Here is a 13,337-nt window from a genome sequence, read left to right as displayed (position 1 = left end):
TGCCTTGAATGAAAGGGGTGAGCATTTAAGCGCGCGCGCACACACGCGCGCGCACACACACACACACACACACACACACACACACACACACACACACACACACACACACACACACACACACACACACACATCCATCTCCATTTTGGGAGATAGGGAGGGAGTTGAGGGATATTTGTATAACTGGGCAGCTCCACAGCCAAGGTGTGTCAGTGTCATAAATGACTTTATGTCATAAAATACTTTGTGGTTCTTTTGTGGTTGAGTTGTAGTTGAGTTATATATATATATATTTTAGACTTGTGGTCGAGCGGCTTTTATATCTTGTAGTAGCTTCCCATTTGTCATGTAGTGACAGGAGAGGTAAAGAATAGTATGGGACTATTTTTATTTGTCTTGGAAATATTAACAAGTCTCTCACACAAAGCGGAATATAGAGTCTCGCTCCCTCTCTCTCTCTCTCTCTCTCTCTGTCTCTCGAGTTGCTAAGCCCTTCTCCCCTTCGACCTGCCTCTAGTATCGCTTGTCCCCTTCTGAGCTCTCTTTCCTAAATTCTGGTGAAACAGGAGACGTATCACGTGTATTCCTCGTGGATGGAAAGTTTAAAGAAGCCTGTGTGTGAGTATGTGTGTATATGTGCGTGTGGTCACCAGGTCTTTGTTCACGAGAGGACTGCTGACAGCTAACTGCATCATCTCCTTACTGGCCGCTGTCGTCAGCTTTCCTCAGTGTAACTTGCAAACCTCATTTCCTTTTCCCAGGCTCGCAGAGGGCTGTCTATCTATCTATTTATCTATCTATCTATCATGATTTGTAAATATAATATGTAGTCCTACATCTGCTCGGCCGCGCGAAAATGGCATACCATCGACAGTTAATAGTCCTAATATATTAATACATACTATATACACATTATAATGAACTTATAAGCTAATTAAGTGAAATACATAATATTGTAAAGTAACATAATTGTATGAATATTGTATACATATATTATTCATAGTAAATAGTGATTATTCAGTAATATTACATTTTAAACAAGTTGTATACATATTTGAATAAATGCAATGGTTGTTGTATAACACTTTGTAAGACGTGCATGTACAACAGACGTACGCATATAATTGTGCAATGGTAATACTGCTAGGTTATACATTACATAGAGTTATCACTTTAGTAATGTCTAATATTTCACCTAACTTGTATGATGATACTGGTAATACAGAATTGTGCTATAATTGTATGACATAATATTGTACTAACATTGTGGTACTACATAATTGTAACATTTTATGAATTGTTACAAAATATTGTGTTAATGCATAATTGTGTTACAAAATATTGTGTTAATGCATAATTGTGTTGCCTTATAATTGTAGTTACATTTTGTTAATGCAACTATTACATAAGTGTCTTGGCCTTATAATTGTAGTTAAAGTTACATAAAAGTTACATCTTGTTAATGCAACTGTGTAACATAATGCAATCGTTTGTCGTTACATAATTGTTACTATCGTTTGTAGTTACATTATTGTAGTTAAAGTTACATAAAAGTTACATCTTGTTAATGCAACTGTCACAGAAATGGTACATATTGTTTGTAGTATTGTTTGTAGTTACATAATTGTAGTTAAAGTTACATCTTGTTAATGCAACTGTCACATAAATTGATACATATTGTTTGTAGTTACATAATTGTAACAAGTGTAACAGAATGTAATCGTTTGTCGTTACATAATTATAATATGGAGTTACATAATTGTAATAATTGCAGTCCTAACATATGCTGCGGTCGATGATAGTGATGATGTGCCATGCCACTTGTTTGTGGAGACAACAATTTGCTTTTTTGTTTGTAGTTTATGTGGTATTTTGACATATGTAGTAACACTTACACTTATTTTCATTTGTTTGTTATGTGATATTACTCTATTTCTCTTTTTTCTTTCTTACTTTTTTTTTTTTTTTTTTGTATGTATTGATTTTCTATAGTTTGTTTTTCTTCGCTTGTGTACGCTTTTTCCATGTTGTTCATGGTTGCATAATTACTGGCTAATTTCCTTGGGATACTTTTTTAAAGTTTAGTTTATATTGCACAGGTATTACTGAAAATGAAATTATATAGTCCCATATTTTGTTATTTTATATAAAAAATATATATACATATATACAGTATTAACTATATACACTGATTTGTTGTTCACTTGTACCTATCGTGGGTAATATGTGTGTCAGCACTGTGTGGAAATCATTGTCTTCACGATTGTGTTGAAGATGTTCACTCTTGCTAACGTCATTTGTGTTGGCCATTTTTTTTTTCTAGTTTACCTTGTAACTTAATTTATATGTTTCCACTAGGTAGCTTTAATTAATAAATGTTTAATACAGTTCTTTTAATCGCTCACTGAGTAACTGTGATGGTATATTTTCTTTATTACTTTGTAGATGTAATAATGTATAGTTGTATATATGAAACACATATTTTATGTAGGTATAAATGGTAACACTCGTTGGTAGTAAATAAATGTTATAATAAATGAATGAATATATACAGTGTAGAATATTTATTGTTGGTGATTATTTAGTGTTTGAGTTATGCAGATAACTGAAGTAAGTATGTGTATTTAAGCTGTAACTATACAGCACGTTTTATATGTTTGTGCAGAAGCTTATGGTCTATCACTGTGTATTGTATAAATGAAGTAACTATGTAACTCACTAATTTTTACCGTGGAGGAAATGGTGTGAGTGGTGTTGCACGTGGTGATAGCGTTGTTCTTCACGGGTTGATTGGCGTGTTGTCGTCTCAGCACATGGTGACGTCGGCTTCCCACACTGGTAGCTGTGGTGAGTGAATGAGTAGCGATGAGTAACTTGAGTGAAGACGGGTGAGTAAGATGAGTTGTGAATATGGACTTGGTATTTTGCTGCGTGTCTTGACCTCTGCATCAGCGATGGCTTGTGTGCTTGTTGCTTTGGTTTTTCCTCTTCTTTACTTGCTTTATTTTATATTCTTCTTGTTGCTGCTTGAAGTTACGTGAAGATTATAGAGTTGTTTTGTAGAATCGTAGACTATTTGCATTGTAGGCTGTATTTTGTCGGGATTCACTGTAGACTGAAGCTAATCTTGTAGATTATCGCCTGCTTTTGTAGAAATTTGCTTTTAATTGGGAGACGATGTCCGTAGATTCGCTGGTTCGTCGTAGAAATTGCAATATTGTATCAAGGCGTCGTGTGATCTCTTGACCTCTGCATCAGCATGATGATCTGGGAGACGGAGGGGGCTGGTTGGAGCTGGTTGTGTTGTTGATTCGTAGACGAGGTTCGTATACGTTCGCTGCTACCAAATGTCATATATGACTTTGTGTCAAAATACTTTGTGGTTCTTTTGTGGTTGAGTTGTAGTTGAGTTATATATATATATTTTATACTTGTGGTCGAGCGGCTTTTATATCTTGTAGTAGCTTCCCATTTGTCATGTAGTGACAGGAGAGGTAAAGAATAGTATGGGACTATTTTTATTTGTCTTGGAAATATTAACAAGTCTCTCACACAAAGCGGAATATAGAGTCTCGCTCCCTCTCTCTCTCTCTGTCTCTCGTGTTGCTAAGCCATCACATGAAGGCGTCTCTCTCCAGATAGATATATCCCCTACATTTCGAAGTCTCTCCGAATCTGAATATAATTGTCCTGAGGTAGCAATAATACTAAATACGTCATCGGGTGGAAGTGGTTAACGCAAAAAAAAAATGTAAATACGAAAACTGGCGAGACTCAGGAAAGTTTGTAAATATGGACCGTCTCAGCCAAACCGTGTCTACTTTCACTAACGTTATAAAAACTGCACCTGACCTCTTCATCTCTTCGCTACGAGGGCGTCTTTTGTGTGGGTTTGTTCTTGCTGACGGCAGACGGTTTTATTCAGCTTTGGGGAGACTTTTCGAACTGGAGGAGTTAGACTGAACTTTTCTAACTCCTTCACTATCAAAGAAATGACTTAATTGGAATAAAATCCTCTGGCGTTAAAAATTATATAATAAGAAATGAGTTATGCGTTGTAAGACTGATGGGTTAATCTTCGTTTTTTTTTTTTTTTATGATAACGTCTCGTGTAGCTTATTGTTGCGTCCACCAGAGTTCTTTATGGAGCTTAACTGTCTAACTTAGACATTCATTAATATTTATTTATTGGTTTATGTATCAATTTGTTTATCGATCTCTTATTTATTTATTTATTTATTTTTTTTTTTTACAGTATTTATTTACATGTGTCTGGCTCTGGTCGGAGGACTTTGTCCCACTAGACCACCAGGCGTCATTTGGTTATATGGCTACCACCACCGTAGCAAATGATTTCCTAGGTTAACTCAGGTCTTTTGTTTTGTCACTCAATGTTGAGTCATCTAAAGGTAGCACTACATTGAGCGAGTGGATGGTGGATTTCCTCACTTCCCTGTGTTTTATACATATCACCTACATCTCTGCCTGTATTCACGTCACTTTGGCTACACGGCTACGGACTACGTAGATCAAAACTGGTTCTCCTATTGCGACCCTTAAGTATTCGGCAAAAACTGCTACTGGATACAGGCCACCATTATTGTGAGCTATGATAACACCAATAACGTTAAGGTAGTGTCCGCCATACCATCATCCACTGTTGGAAAGAGAACCGTAACATTATCTCCAGGCTTACCAGGGGCATCATCTTGACGACCACGTTTCACCGTGCGTTCAGCCCGGAAGGTCCGAGAACGATGCATCTGTTTGAGACTGAGGGCGAACCGTTTGGATGAGATGAGTCAAAGAGTGACGCATCTGATTTAGTTAAGCCAGGGGATGAATCAGATTTTGCAGATGTGACAGTTTTGATTAATGTTGGCGAGTACTAGCTATTTGTTTGGCTTTAAGAAACTATTTTTTTTCTTTTTCTTTGTCAGCACCTTATCATGAAAAGGCGTTATCTAATGAACACTCAATAATGAACACACACATGAGGGCTGCCACCTAACGCAGAAATATCGGGCTGCAACCTCCCCTGGGCAATGCTGACCACCAACTGACCACCCAATCCCAGACACCACAACACTGCCTTATATAACAAAGTGTGAAAATCTGCTCTATATTCACACACAAACACAGGTGCGGTACAAACTTGGTCCAGATTTTTATCCTTTTGATACTTATTTCTCGTAATTTAGAGACAGAAAAAAAAAAAAGTGCTGCGTCTCAGCAGCCTCTCCAGAGCACTTTTTCGTAACCAGCATGGTATTCTAGTGTCAATCTATTGTGACGGATCAGCATTCAATTAGGACTGATGGAAATATTAGGCCAAGTTAAAGTAAAAATAGCATAGTTACAACTTAGCTCAGTCACTTTGTAAAGAAAAAAAAAAAAAAGAAGAAGAAAAGCATGAAATATTATAGTCGGTTTAGTTTCGTCCGACAAAAACCCCTAACCCTTTTCAGTTCAGTTAATGGCCATGTATAGTCTGACTGCAGGATAAATCTGACTAGTAGCCAAGGAGACTCATTGTTAACTTATGATACTGGCACACTGAATTTCACACAACCATGACTACCTATTTTGGCTGTGAGAGTGATCCAGCTCCTTCAGATGAAAACAAAGAGGCTATAGTCAATTTGTAAAATATCTGTAATCTTCAGCGAGTCCTATCACAGGCTGGGGCAGGAAATACAGTAGTTTGATTATTTTACTTACTTTAAAGCACACCATCAATTGACCATCACAGGACTCACGGATATGTCATCAATACACCCTCGCCAATGTCGTTAATAGCAGTCGTGAATGATGCAGTCTTAGCAGGATAGTCAGTACTGACAGTGGGTATTAGCGCCCAGTCGGTGACGGTGACATGTAAAGGTATGTAACACGTAGGGTACTGCTAGGCCTCCGGTAAGGGAAAGATTTATGCCCAGCGTCGAATATATAAATAGATAGATTGAGTGATTGATAGAGATACTGTACGCGTGTATGTACAGTAGATGTGTGGGTGCATGCGCGTTCGTGTGTGTGTGTGTGTGTGTGTGTGTGTGTGTGTGTGTGTGTCTCCTCTCTGTCTCCCCATATCTCCCCTTCTCCATCCGCCCCTCTTTCTGTCCCCCCTTCTCCCCCACTGTAGAGCAGTTTATGGTGACTCATTATCCTGTCCCCGTTGTTACAGCTGGACTCCACACCACTCACCACCTAAATAACTCTTTGTTATCATCATCATCATCTCCTCTACACCTCTCCAATCTACTACCTTACTTTTCTTCTTCCTCATTTCTCATACTGCCACCACCACCATCATCATCATCATCATTATCATCTCCCCTACGCCTCTCCTAGTTACTGCTTCCACCTTATCCTTTCTCCTTCTCTCACTTGTATCTTATGTGAAGGTGTATGGCACATAAGAGAATCGCTTGGCCCAAGGGAACGGGTTGTCTAGTCTGCCCAAAGTCGAACATAGAAAACTCTCTCTCTCTCTCTCTCTCTCTCTCTCTCTCTCTCTCTCTCTCTCTCTCTCTCTCTCTCTCTCTCTCTCGAAATAAATACACCACTGACGAATGCTACTGGAAAGCGTTCAGTGAGTTTTTCCCCACGTTTGTTAACCTGCTTACACAAGAATACCATTTACCGCTCGCTTGTGATATTATTTTTAGTTAGTATTGCTTTTGTAGGCATATTTTTCGTGTGACTTAACAGGCTATGTTGATAATTTTGGACATCACCGTACAGCTCCTGGGCGAGTCTTCTGATCGACTGCACAGAAATGAGTATAAATTCGTAGACATTGCCCCGCCTGCTGTGGCAATGGAAGATGTATGTACTATTTTTAAGCTGGAGCAATATCGGGCACACACGACTATACTGTAATGTGAGTGGGAGGGATACTTTCTGACATTTAGGGAGAATTGGGAAATATGGCAGGCAGGACGCAGTGTTGTTATTGTTACTTCTATGAACTATTATTATTAGTATAAAGCATTTTAGTGGTAGTTGTAGTAGTAGTAGTAGTAGTAGTAGTTTTATTATTATTATCATTATTATTATTATTATTATTATTATTATTATGGTTATTATTATTATTATTATTATTATTATTATTATTATTATTATTATTATTATCATTATTATTATCATTATTATGGCTATCACTATTATTATTATTTTTTAATTCTTAGTATTATTATAATTATAATAATAATAATAATAATAATAATAATAATAATAATAATAATTATTATTATTATTATTATTATTATTATTATTATTATTATTATGTAGTTGCAGTAATAACTGTATTAGTAGTAGTAGTAGTAGCAGTAGGAGTTGCAGCTCCAGTGGTGGTAGTAGTAGTTGTAACAGTAGTAGTAGATGTTTAATGGCTGCGTCGTGAGAACTGGCACGGTATCATTGTAGGTTTTCCCCTGGGACCTACTGTACATGACTAACGCCCACTCGGTTTCTTTCTATGAGTAGAAGGGGAATCCTTTACAGCTCACTTTATAAAGATCCACCATGTAGTAGGGGTAGTAAGAGGAGGAGGAGGAGGAGAAGGGGGAGCAGGAGGAGGAGGAGTAACAGTTGTTGTTGTTGTTGTTCCTCTTCTTCTTCTTGTCCCTGACTGATCGTGAACCCAGTGGACTGCAAGGACCAGGTCATTTCAAACGGGCACTTCCTTAAATCTACTATTGAAGACATGTTGAAGGACTGTGTGCGTTGTGAGAGTGAGATGCATGTGTGACGAGAGAGAGAGAGAGAGAAAGTTGTGGTGTGAGAGGGTACAGCACACTGAAGACATGGTGGACTGTTGGTGACCTGTTTTGTGTTGGTATTGGCGCAGAGAGAGGTAGCAGCCACCTGGCAGTCTGGCTCGGTGAACTTATGCCTCTTTGGCAAGGCAGTTGATTTGGGAAGAATGTCCTGTTAAGGGTTCGTAGAGGATACTGCCTGGCTGTAAGATTTGGATGGTTGTGGTGTCTATGTTTTATGCATGTGTTTGTGAAGTGTAGTGCTGAGTCGAGGAGGAGAAATGCTGTTAAGATATTTTGTGCAGTGTTAGGAGGTTTTTGTCTTCACTCATTTTTTAGTTTTATTTTACGTTTCGTGGTGGGGAGTGGCGCAAAGTAAAGTAACAAGGACGAGATGGATCCTGTGCTGAAGCGATGAACTATGTACAGTTAACAAAACAAAACAAAAAAAAATCGGTCCTTTTACAGCACTTATCATTCTGAAACATAGACGAAGCAATGTGATATATGGAGCAACCTGTGATTATAACTGCAAATGTTGTCCTTGGTTATTATTAGGACTCCAAACCGAATGCAACTTCATATATATATATATATATATATATATATATATATATATATATATATATATATATATATATATATATAATATTTTTTGAGCCACCAAGTTCGTACATTCATGTGAGTCCACAAAATTAGCTCATTTTCACGTCCATCGAACCCCAGGGATGTGATATGTTTTTTATTGTAATTTTCAGGCACATGTGATCCCATGACTGCCACGGTCCGTCTGTTTGGAACCATATATAACGCAGACAAAGATATGAGAAGGTAGCATATATTACAGTTACAGCTTTATTGACTTGTAAGGGTATACAAAGTGAAGGTGAATATTTTACCTGCGAGTCCTAAAAAATGATACAGTCCAGATAAAACTTACTGATTAGCGGAGTTTCTAATAGTTGCTCTGTATTATAAAACTTTAACCTTTTCCTCCCCTGATGTATTTTAGTTTATTTTTGTTGATTTTGTTATCTTGGGAGAAACCATTAGTAGTGGTGGGGTAAGAATCAGTCTCCATTACCCTCTCCACAGCCTGGTTTCTTTCCCTAAGCTGAAGAAAATCGTTTGAAGGTAGCAAGAATAAATATGACACACGTCACCAGATTTTTTTTTTTTTTTACGTGTCCGACCCTGGGCAAAGGCTTCAGGGCCTATTTCTCGGGGGCAATGGCCTATCCCAAGAACCAGTAGTCCTCCTACGCCTCCACATGTCACCACTTCGACGCTGACACCCACCATCCATACTGAATACATGCTAGGGCTGTCTCATACAGGACTGGTGTATTGGTATTAGCGGGGGTATTTTAACGACATGCCGGCGGGTCATCTGGCAGATCAGGAAAGTCTGCTTTTAAGAAATTCAAATCCTTAAACTGTTCCCTGCCCCAGCCGGGATTCGATCCTGGGTCCATTGGGACAGCAGGCCGCCTCTCTACCGATTCAGATTGAAAGGGTTAATTATAAATTGAGGATACACCTGAAACAAGAGAGACTTTTTTGTGTTTTCTCCTCAAATAATCTTCATCATAATCGATTTTATCCTATTACGTCTTCGGGGTGAAACGATTAGCCCCTCAAGTGTGATGTGTGTGTGTATATAAGTATATAAACACAGTATATATATATATATATATATATATATATATATATATATATTTATATATATATATATATATATATATATATATGAGGGGGGTTGTATTCTACTCTCGCAATTTTCAGGCCAGTCTATATAGCTTATGAGGGACTTTTGGAACTGGATGTGATAGATATAGCCTTCATTAACCCCTTCATTACTAGGGTGATCTCCTAAGTTTAATTATAATGATCTGGGAGTAGAAAGAAAAAAATAATTACTGTATTGAAGGGGGTTTCCTGCTCATCTCTTTGTAATATGAGAACTAGGGATAGGACGATGATGATGATGATGATGATGGTGATGATGGTGATGGTGATGATAACTTCTGACAATGGATATAAGTAACTGACTGTGAATGATGGATAATGATGATGATGATGATGATGATGACGGTAATGATGACACAGTAGATATCAAGTAACTGACTGTGAACGGTGATGATGATGATGATGATGATGAAGAATGGTGAAAATACTGGAAGCGCGCATCATCTGCCTCTAAAGCCCATGTATCATATTTATAAAGTATCCAAAGAGTCTTAAACAATATTGACTATAAACACATATTCACAACAGCTAATAATTATTATCACAGATGGTTTGGTTTTTCACATTTTATCCCTCTAATACACACAATAATTTTACTGTGAACTGTTTGATAGTTTTATGAGTGAAGACAAACACATACACACTTTAATATCCATTCTGGCTTTGGAGAGGGACGCCTACACATGGTAGCATTGATATAAACAAGCGGCTCCTCTGCCCTGCTAAACATTGTTCTTCATCTCCCTCTCTACCCACGAAAGGAGGATGGCGAACTGCCGGATAAGGCCAACTTCAGCCCGTAGTCCATCGGGTTCACGTTTCGGATTTACATGGGTCTACAACACCCTGATACGACTGTGAAGTGTTTTGTACCTGTGCGAATGAGGTTGAACGCCTGTGCGAACAGTCATACACACTACTTACTCGTATGGTTTAGTGAGTTTATACTAGTAAATACAGGCCTCAGGCTCCTTTACCACGTTCACTACTTTTGTATGTGATTCACGCTGCTGCTATACTCCTTTCAACATAACTTGGCCCAAATTTTCGTCCTTTAGCAGCTTATCTCATGACGCAAAGTGGCAGAGTAAGACAATGCTATGACTTGACATCCTTTCCGTAGCACCTCCTCGTGACTAGCATCAGATTCTAGTGTAAAGCTATTGTTACAACTCAGTATTTAATAGAGATTGCTATTTTAGGCCAAGTTAGAGTAAAAAAGTATAGTTGATTTCACTCAGCTTCGGAGAGCCTAGCACCTCCTACTGAAAGGGCTGGGGTAACCTCCTTTATAACATCAATTTCAGAAGCCCCAAGAGAGCTACAGCCATGTCACGTATTCATTCAGGAGCATTTAGCGTGTCACGTTATTCATTTGAGAAGCAACGTCACAAAATCCATTTCAGAAGCCTCCAGAACGTTACAGTATCCACTTTAGAAACATCTAGGCGTCACTCTGTCCACTTCAGAAGTTTCTAACTGTCACACTATCCACTTCAAAAGCCTCTAACCACTTCAGAGGCCTCTATACGTCATTATATCCAGTTCAGAAGCCTCTGGACAGTAACAATATCTGTTTCAGAAGCCTGTAGACACCACGGTATCAGCTTCAGAAGCCTCTAAAAATAATAGTATACATTTCAGAAGCTTTTAGATAACTCGGTACCATCTTCTAGATGTTACAGTATCAACATCAGCCCTTCAGAAGCCTCCAGACGTCACGATATTCACTTCAGGAGCCTGTAGACGTCTTAATATCCACTTCAGTAGCCTCTAGACGTCACAGCTCTCACTTCATGAGCATGTAACCGCTTCAGGAGTATAGTCTGAAGCCCCTTCACACACCGTTCGCCAGCGAGTGATGTGTAATGCTCATTTCAGCAGTGGGTGGCTGTGTAGTGAAGTGGAAGGTGGTTAGTTTAAGTTAGGTTATGTTCTGGGTGGATTAGGTTAACTTTGGTTAGGGTCTGAATGGGTGAAGTTAGGCTGGGTTAGGTTCTGCTTAGTTTAGGTTAGGTTGGCTTAAGGTCGATAGGATTACGATAGGTTAGGTTAGGTTCCTTTAGATTGGGCTAGGAACAGAATGGTTTAAGTTGGATGGGATCAGGCTGGATAGAGTTAGGTTGGGGAAACAGGATGGAATAAGTTAGGCTAAGTTAAAAGGGAAAAATTATAACCACAATTTGAAAGAATCTCAACAGGTAAAGTTAGGTTAGATTACATTATGGTTGCACTGTATTATCATAACATATTTTTTCCCTTACATAACTCCCAACAGAGCTGTTACGGAGAGAGAGAGAGAGAGACAGAGACAGAGACAGAGACAGACAGACAGACAGACAGACAGACACACACACACACACACACACACACACACGCAGATTTATTGGAGGGAGAAATTCTAAGCATTCCATCTAACAGGCCTAGTTATCTACATGTACTTACGAATCCACAGCACATTCTCTCACCTCTCTTCTGTTGGTCCCCCCAGAGGATCTACAGGTCGCCCAATGCACCAGAAATCTCCCCCACGCCCTGAGGGAGACGAGGAAGGTGTTACAGGCGAAGGCGTAGACGGGTAGGAAGAGCAGAAGGTGAATGCGGTGAACCAGGTGACCAATGTCGACTAGGGTGGGGTGAACCGCTACCATTCGTGACAGTAGGGGCAGCAGAGTCTGTGGGGAGAGAAAGAGCATTTATATACTTTTTACTGCCCTCGAAATCTCCAAATCCACACTAAACTCCAACGTCCAATCGCCAGGATGTGCGTCACGTGTTTAGATAATCGTGTGGCGCTTACCTTCAGTGACATATCTAAATGCGTCCGTAGGGCTGAGTGTTTGACGTGCTTACGTAGTGTTTTGCATGGATTAATATTTTAGTACCGTCATCAGGAATCATGTTCAAGAGTTATTTTATACTTGTACAAGCACAGGCACACACACAAACGCGAACACACATATATGCAGCCGGTTGACACCTTTGGTTTAGGATATTAGATTATAGCTCTTTTGTATTTTGAGCCATTCCCTGCTAGGCTTAAGTATCTGAGAATTAGCAGTAGTAGTAGTAGTAGTATGAATATGACGATCATTTAATCATAGTTAAGATGATGATGATGATGATGATGATGATGATGATGATGATGATGAGGAGGAGGAGGAGAAAGAGGAGGATAATGATGATGATGCCCGCGCAACCAAGCAATCAAAGCTAATAAGAATAACACACACACACACACACACACACACACTAATTGGGTAGAGTTCACATCTTATGGAGGCTTCCCAGCACCTTTTCCTTATCTTTTTTTTTTTCCTGCATGCGGCTGGTTAATATCATTTTTTACATAATCTCTTCAAAGCATATATATCAAAATTAAAATAATCCTAATAAACCACAAGGTAATATAGTTAGTTTGTTTTCATCCGAGGGAACTGGGTCACTATCAACTTGAATAATTTGAGCCTTGGTTATGAGGTACGAACGAGTCTCCTTGGTTACTAGACAAATCAAACCTTTCTTCTGACAACCCCTGGCCTGTAACTTAGCTGAAAGGGATAATGGATTTTTGTCAGATGAAAACCAACCGACTCTAGTTGTGAAGAGCAAATAAATCACTAAGGAGTAGGTGTTGCGAAGTCTCCTATGCCATGTAGGATTCAGGCCACTGACTTACGTGAGGCAGTGAGAGGACGGTGTACAACATAAGCACCCTGAGCGTAGATCTCGCTACCCTGCGCCACACCACTTCATCATGATTCACTTCTGTCTTCACTCCTCTACACCCTCCCCGAAACTCCAGAGCCACCAGCAGGTAGAAGACGAGAC

The 13,337-nt window shown here is 39.0% G+C and overlaps 1 protein-coding gene across 1 annotated transcript in view; it reads right to left on the bottom strand.

The window, feature by feature from the left end:
• Nucleotides 1–11,041: 11,041 nt before the first annotated feature.
• The window catches only part of LOC145407680 (uncharacterized), a 2,954-nt gene continuing 658 nt past the window's right edge, over nt 11,042–13,337 (bottom strand). Inside the window, exons 1-3 of the mRNA XM_080278547.1 lie at nt 13,186–13,337; nt 11,975–12,181; nt 11,042–11,125 (exon numbers count right to left, since the gene is read on the bottom strand). The exon at nt 13,186–13,337 is cut by the window's right edge and continues 658 nt beyond it. Of these exons, the coding sequence (XP_080134673.1) occupies nt 11,042–11,125; nt 11,975–12,181; nt 13,186–13,337 (443 nt within the window). The remainder of the gene's footprint in view (nt 11,126–11,974; nt 12,182–13,185) is intronic.

Source organism: Coenobita brevimanus, chromosome 74 (assembly GCF_032717465.1).
Source record: "Coenobita brevimanus isolate Jiangsu-jjx chromosome 74, ASM3271746v2, whole genome shotgun sequence".
Taxonomy (NCBI): Eukaryota; Metazoa; Arthropoda; class Malacostraca; order Decapoda; family Coenobitidae; genus Coenobita; species Coenobita brevimanus.
The sequence above is the reverse complement of the archived record's forward strand: the minus strand, read 5'-3'. Positions and strand labels throughout refer to the sequence as shown.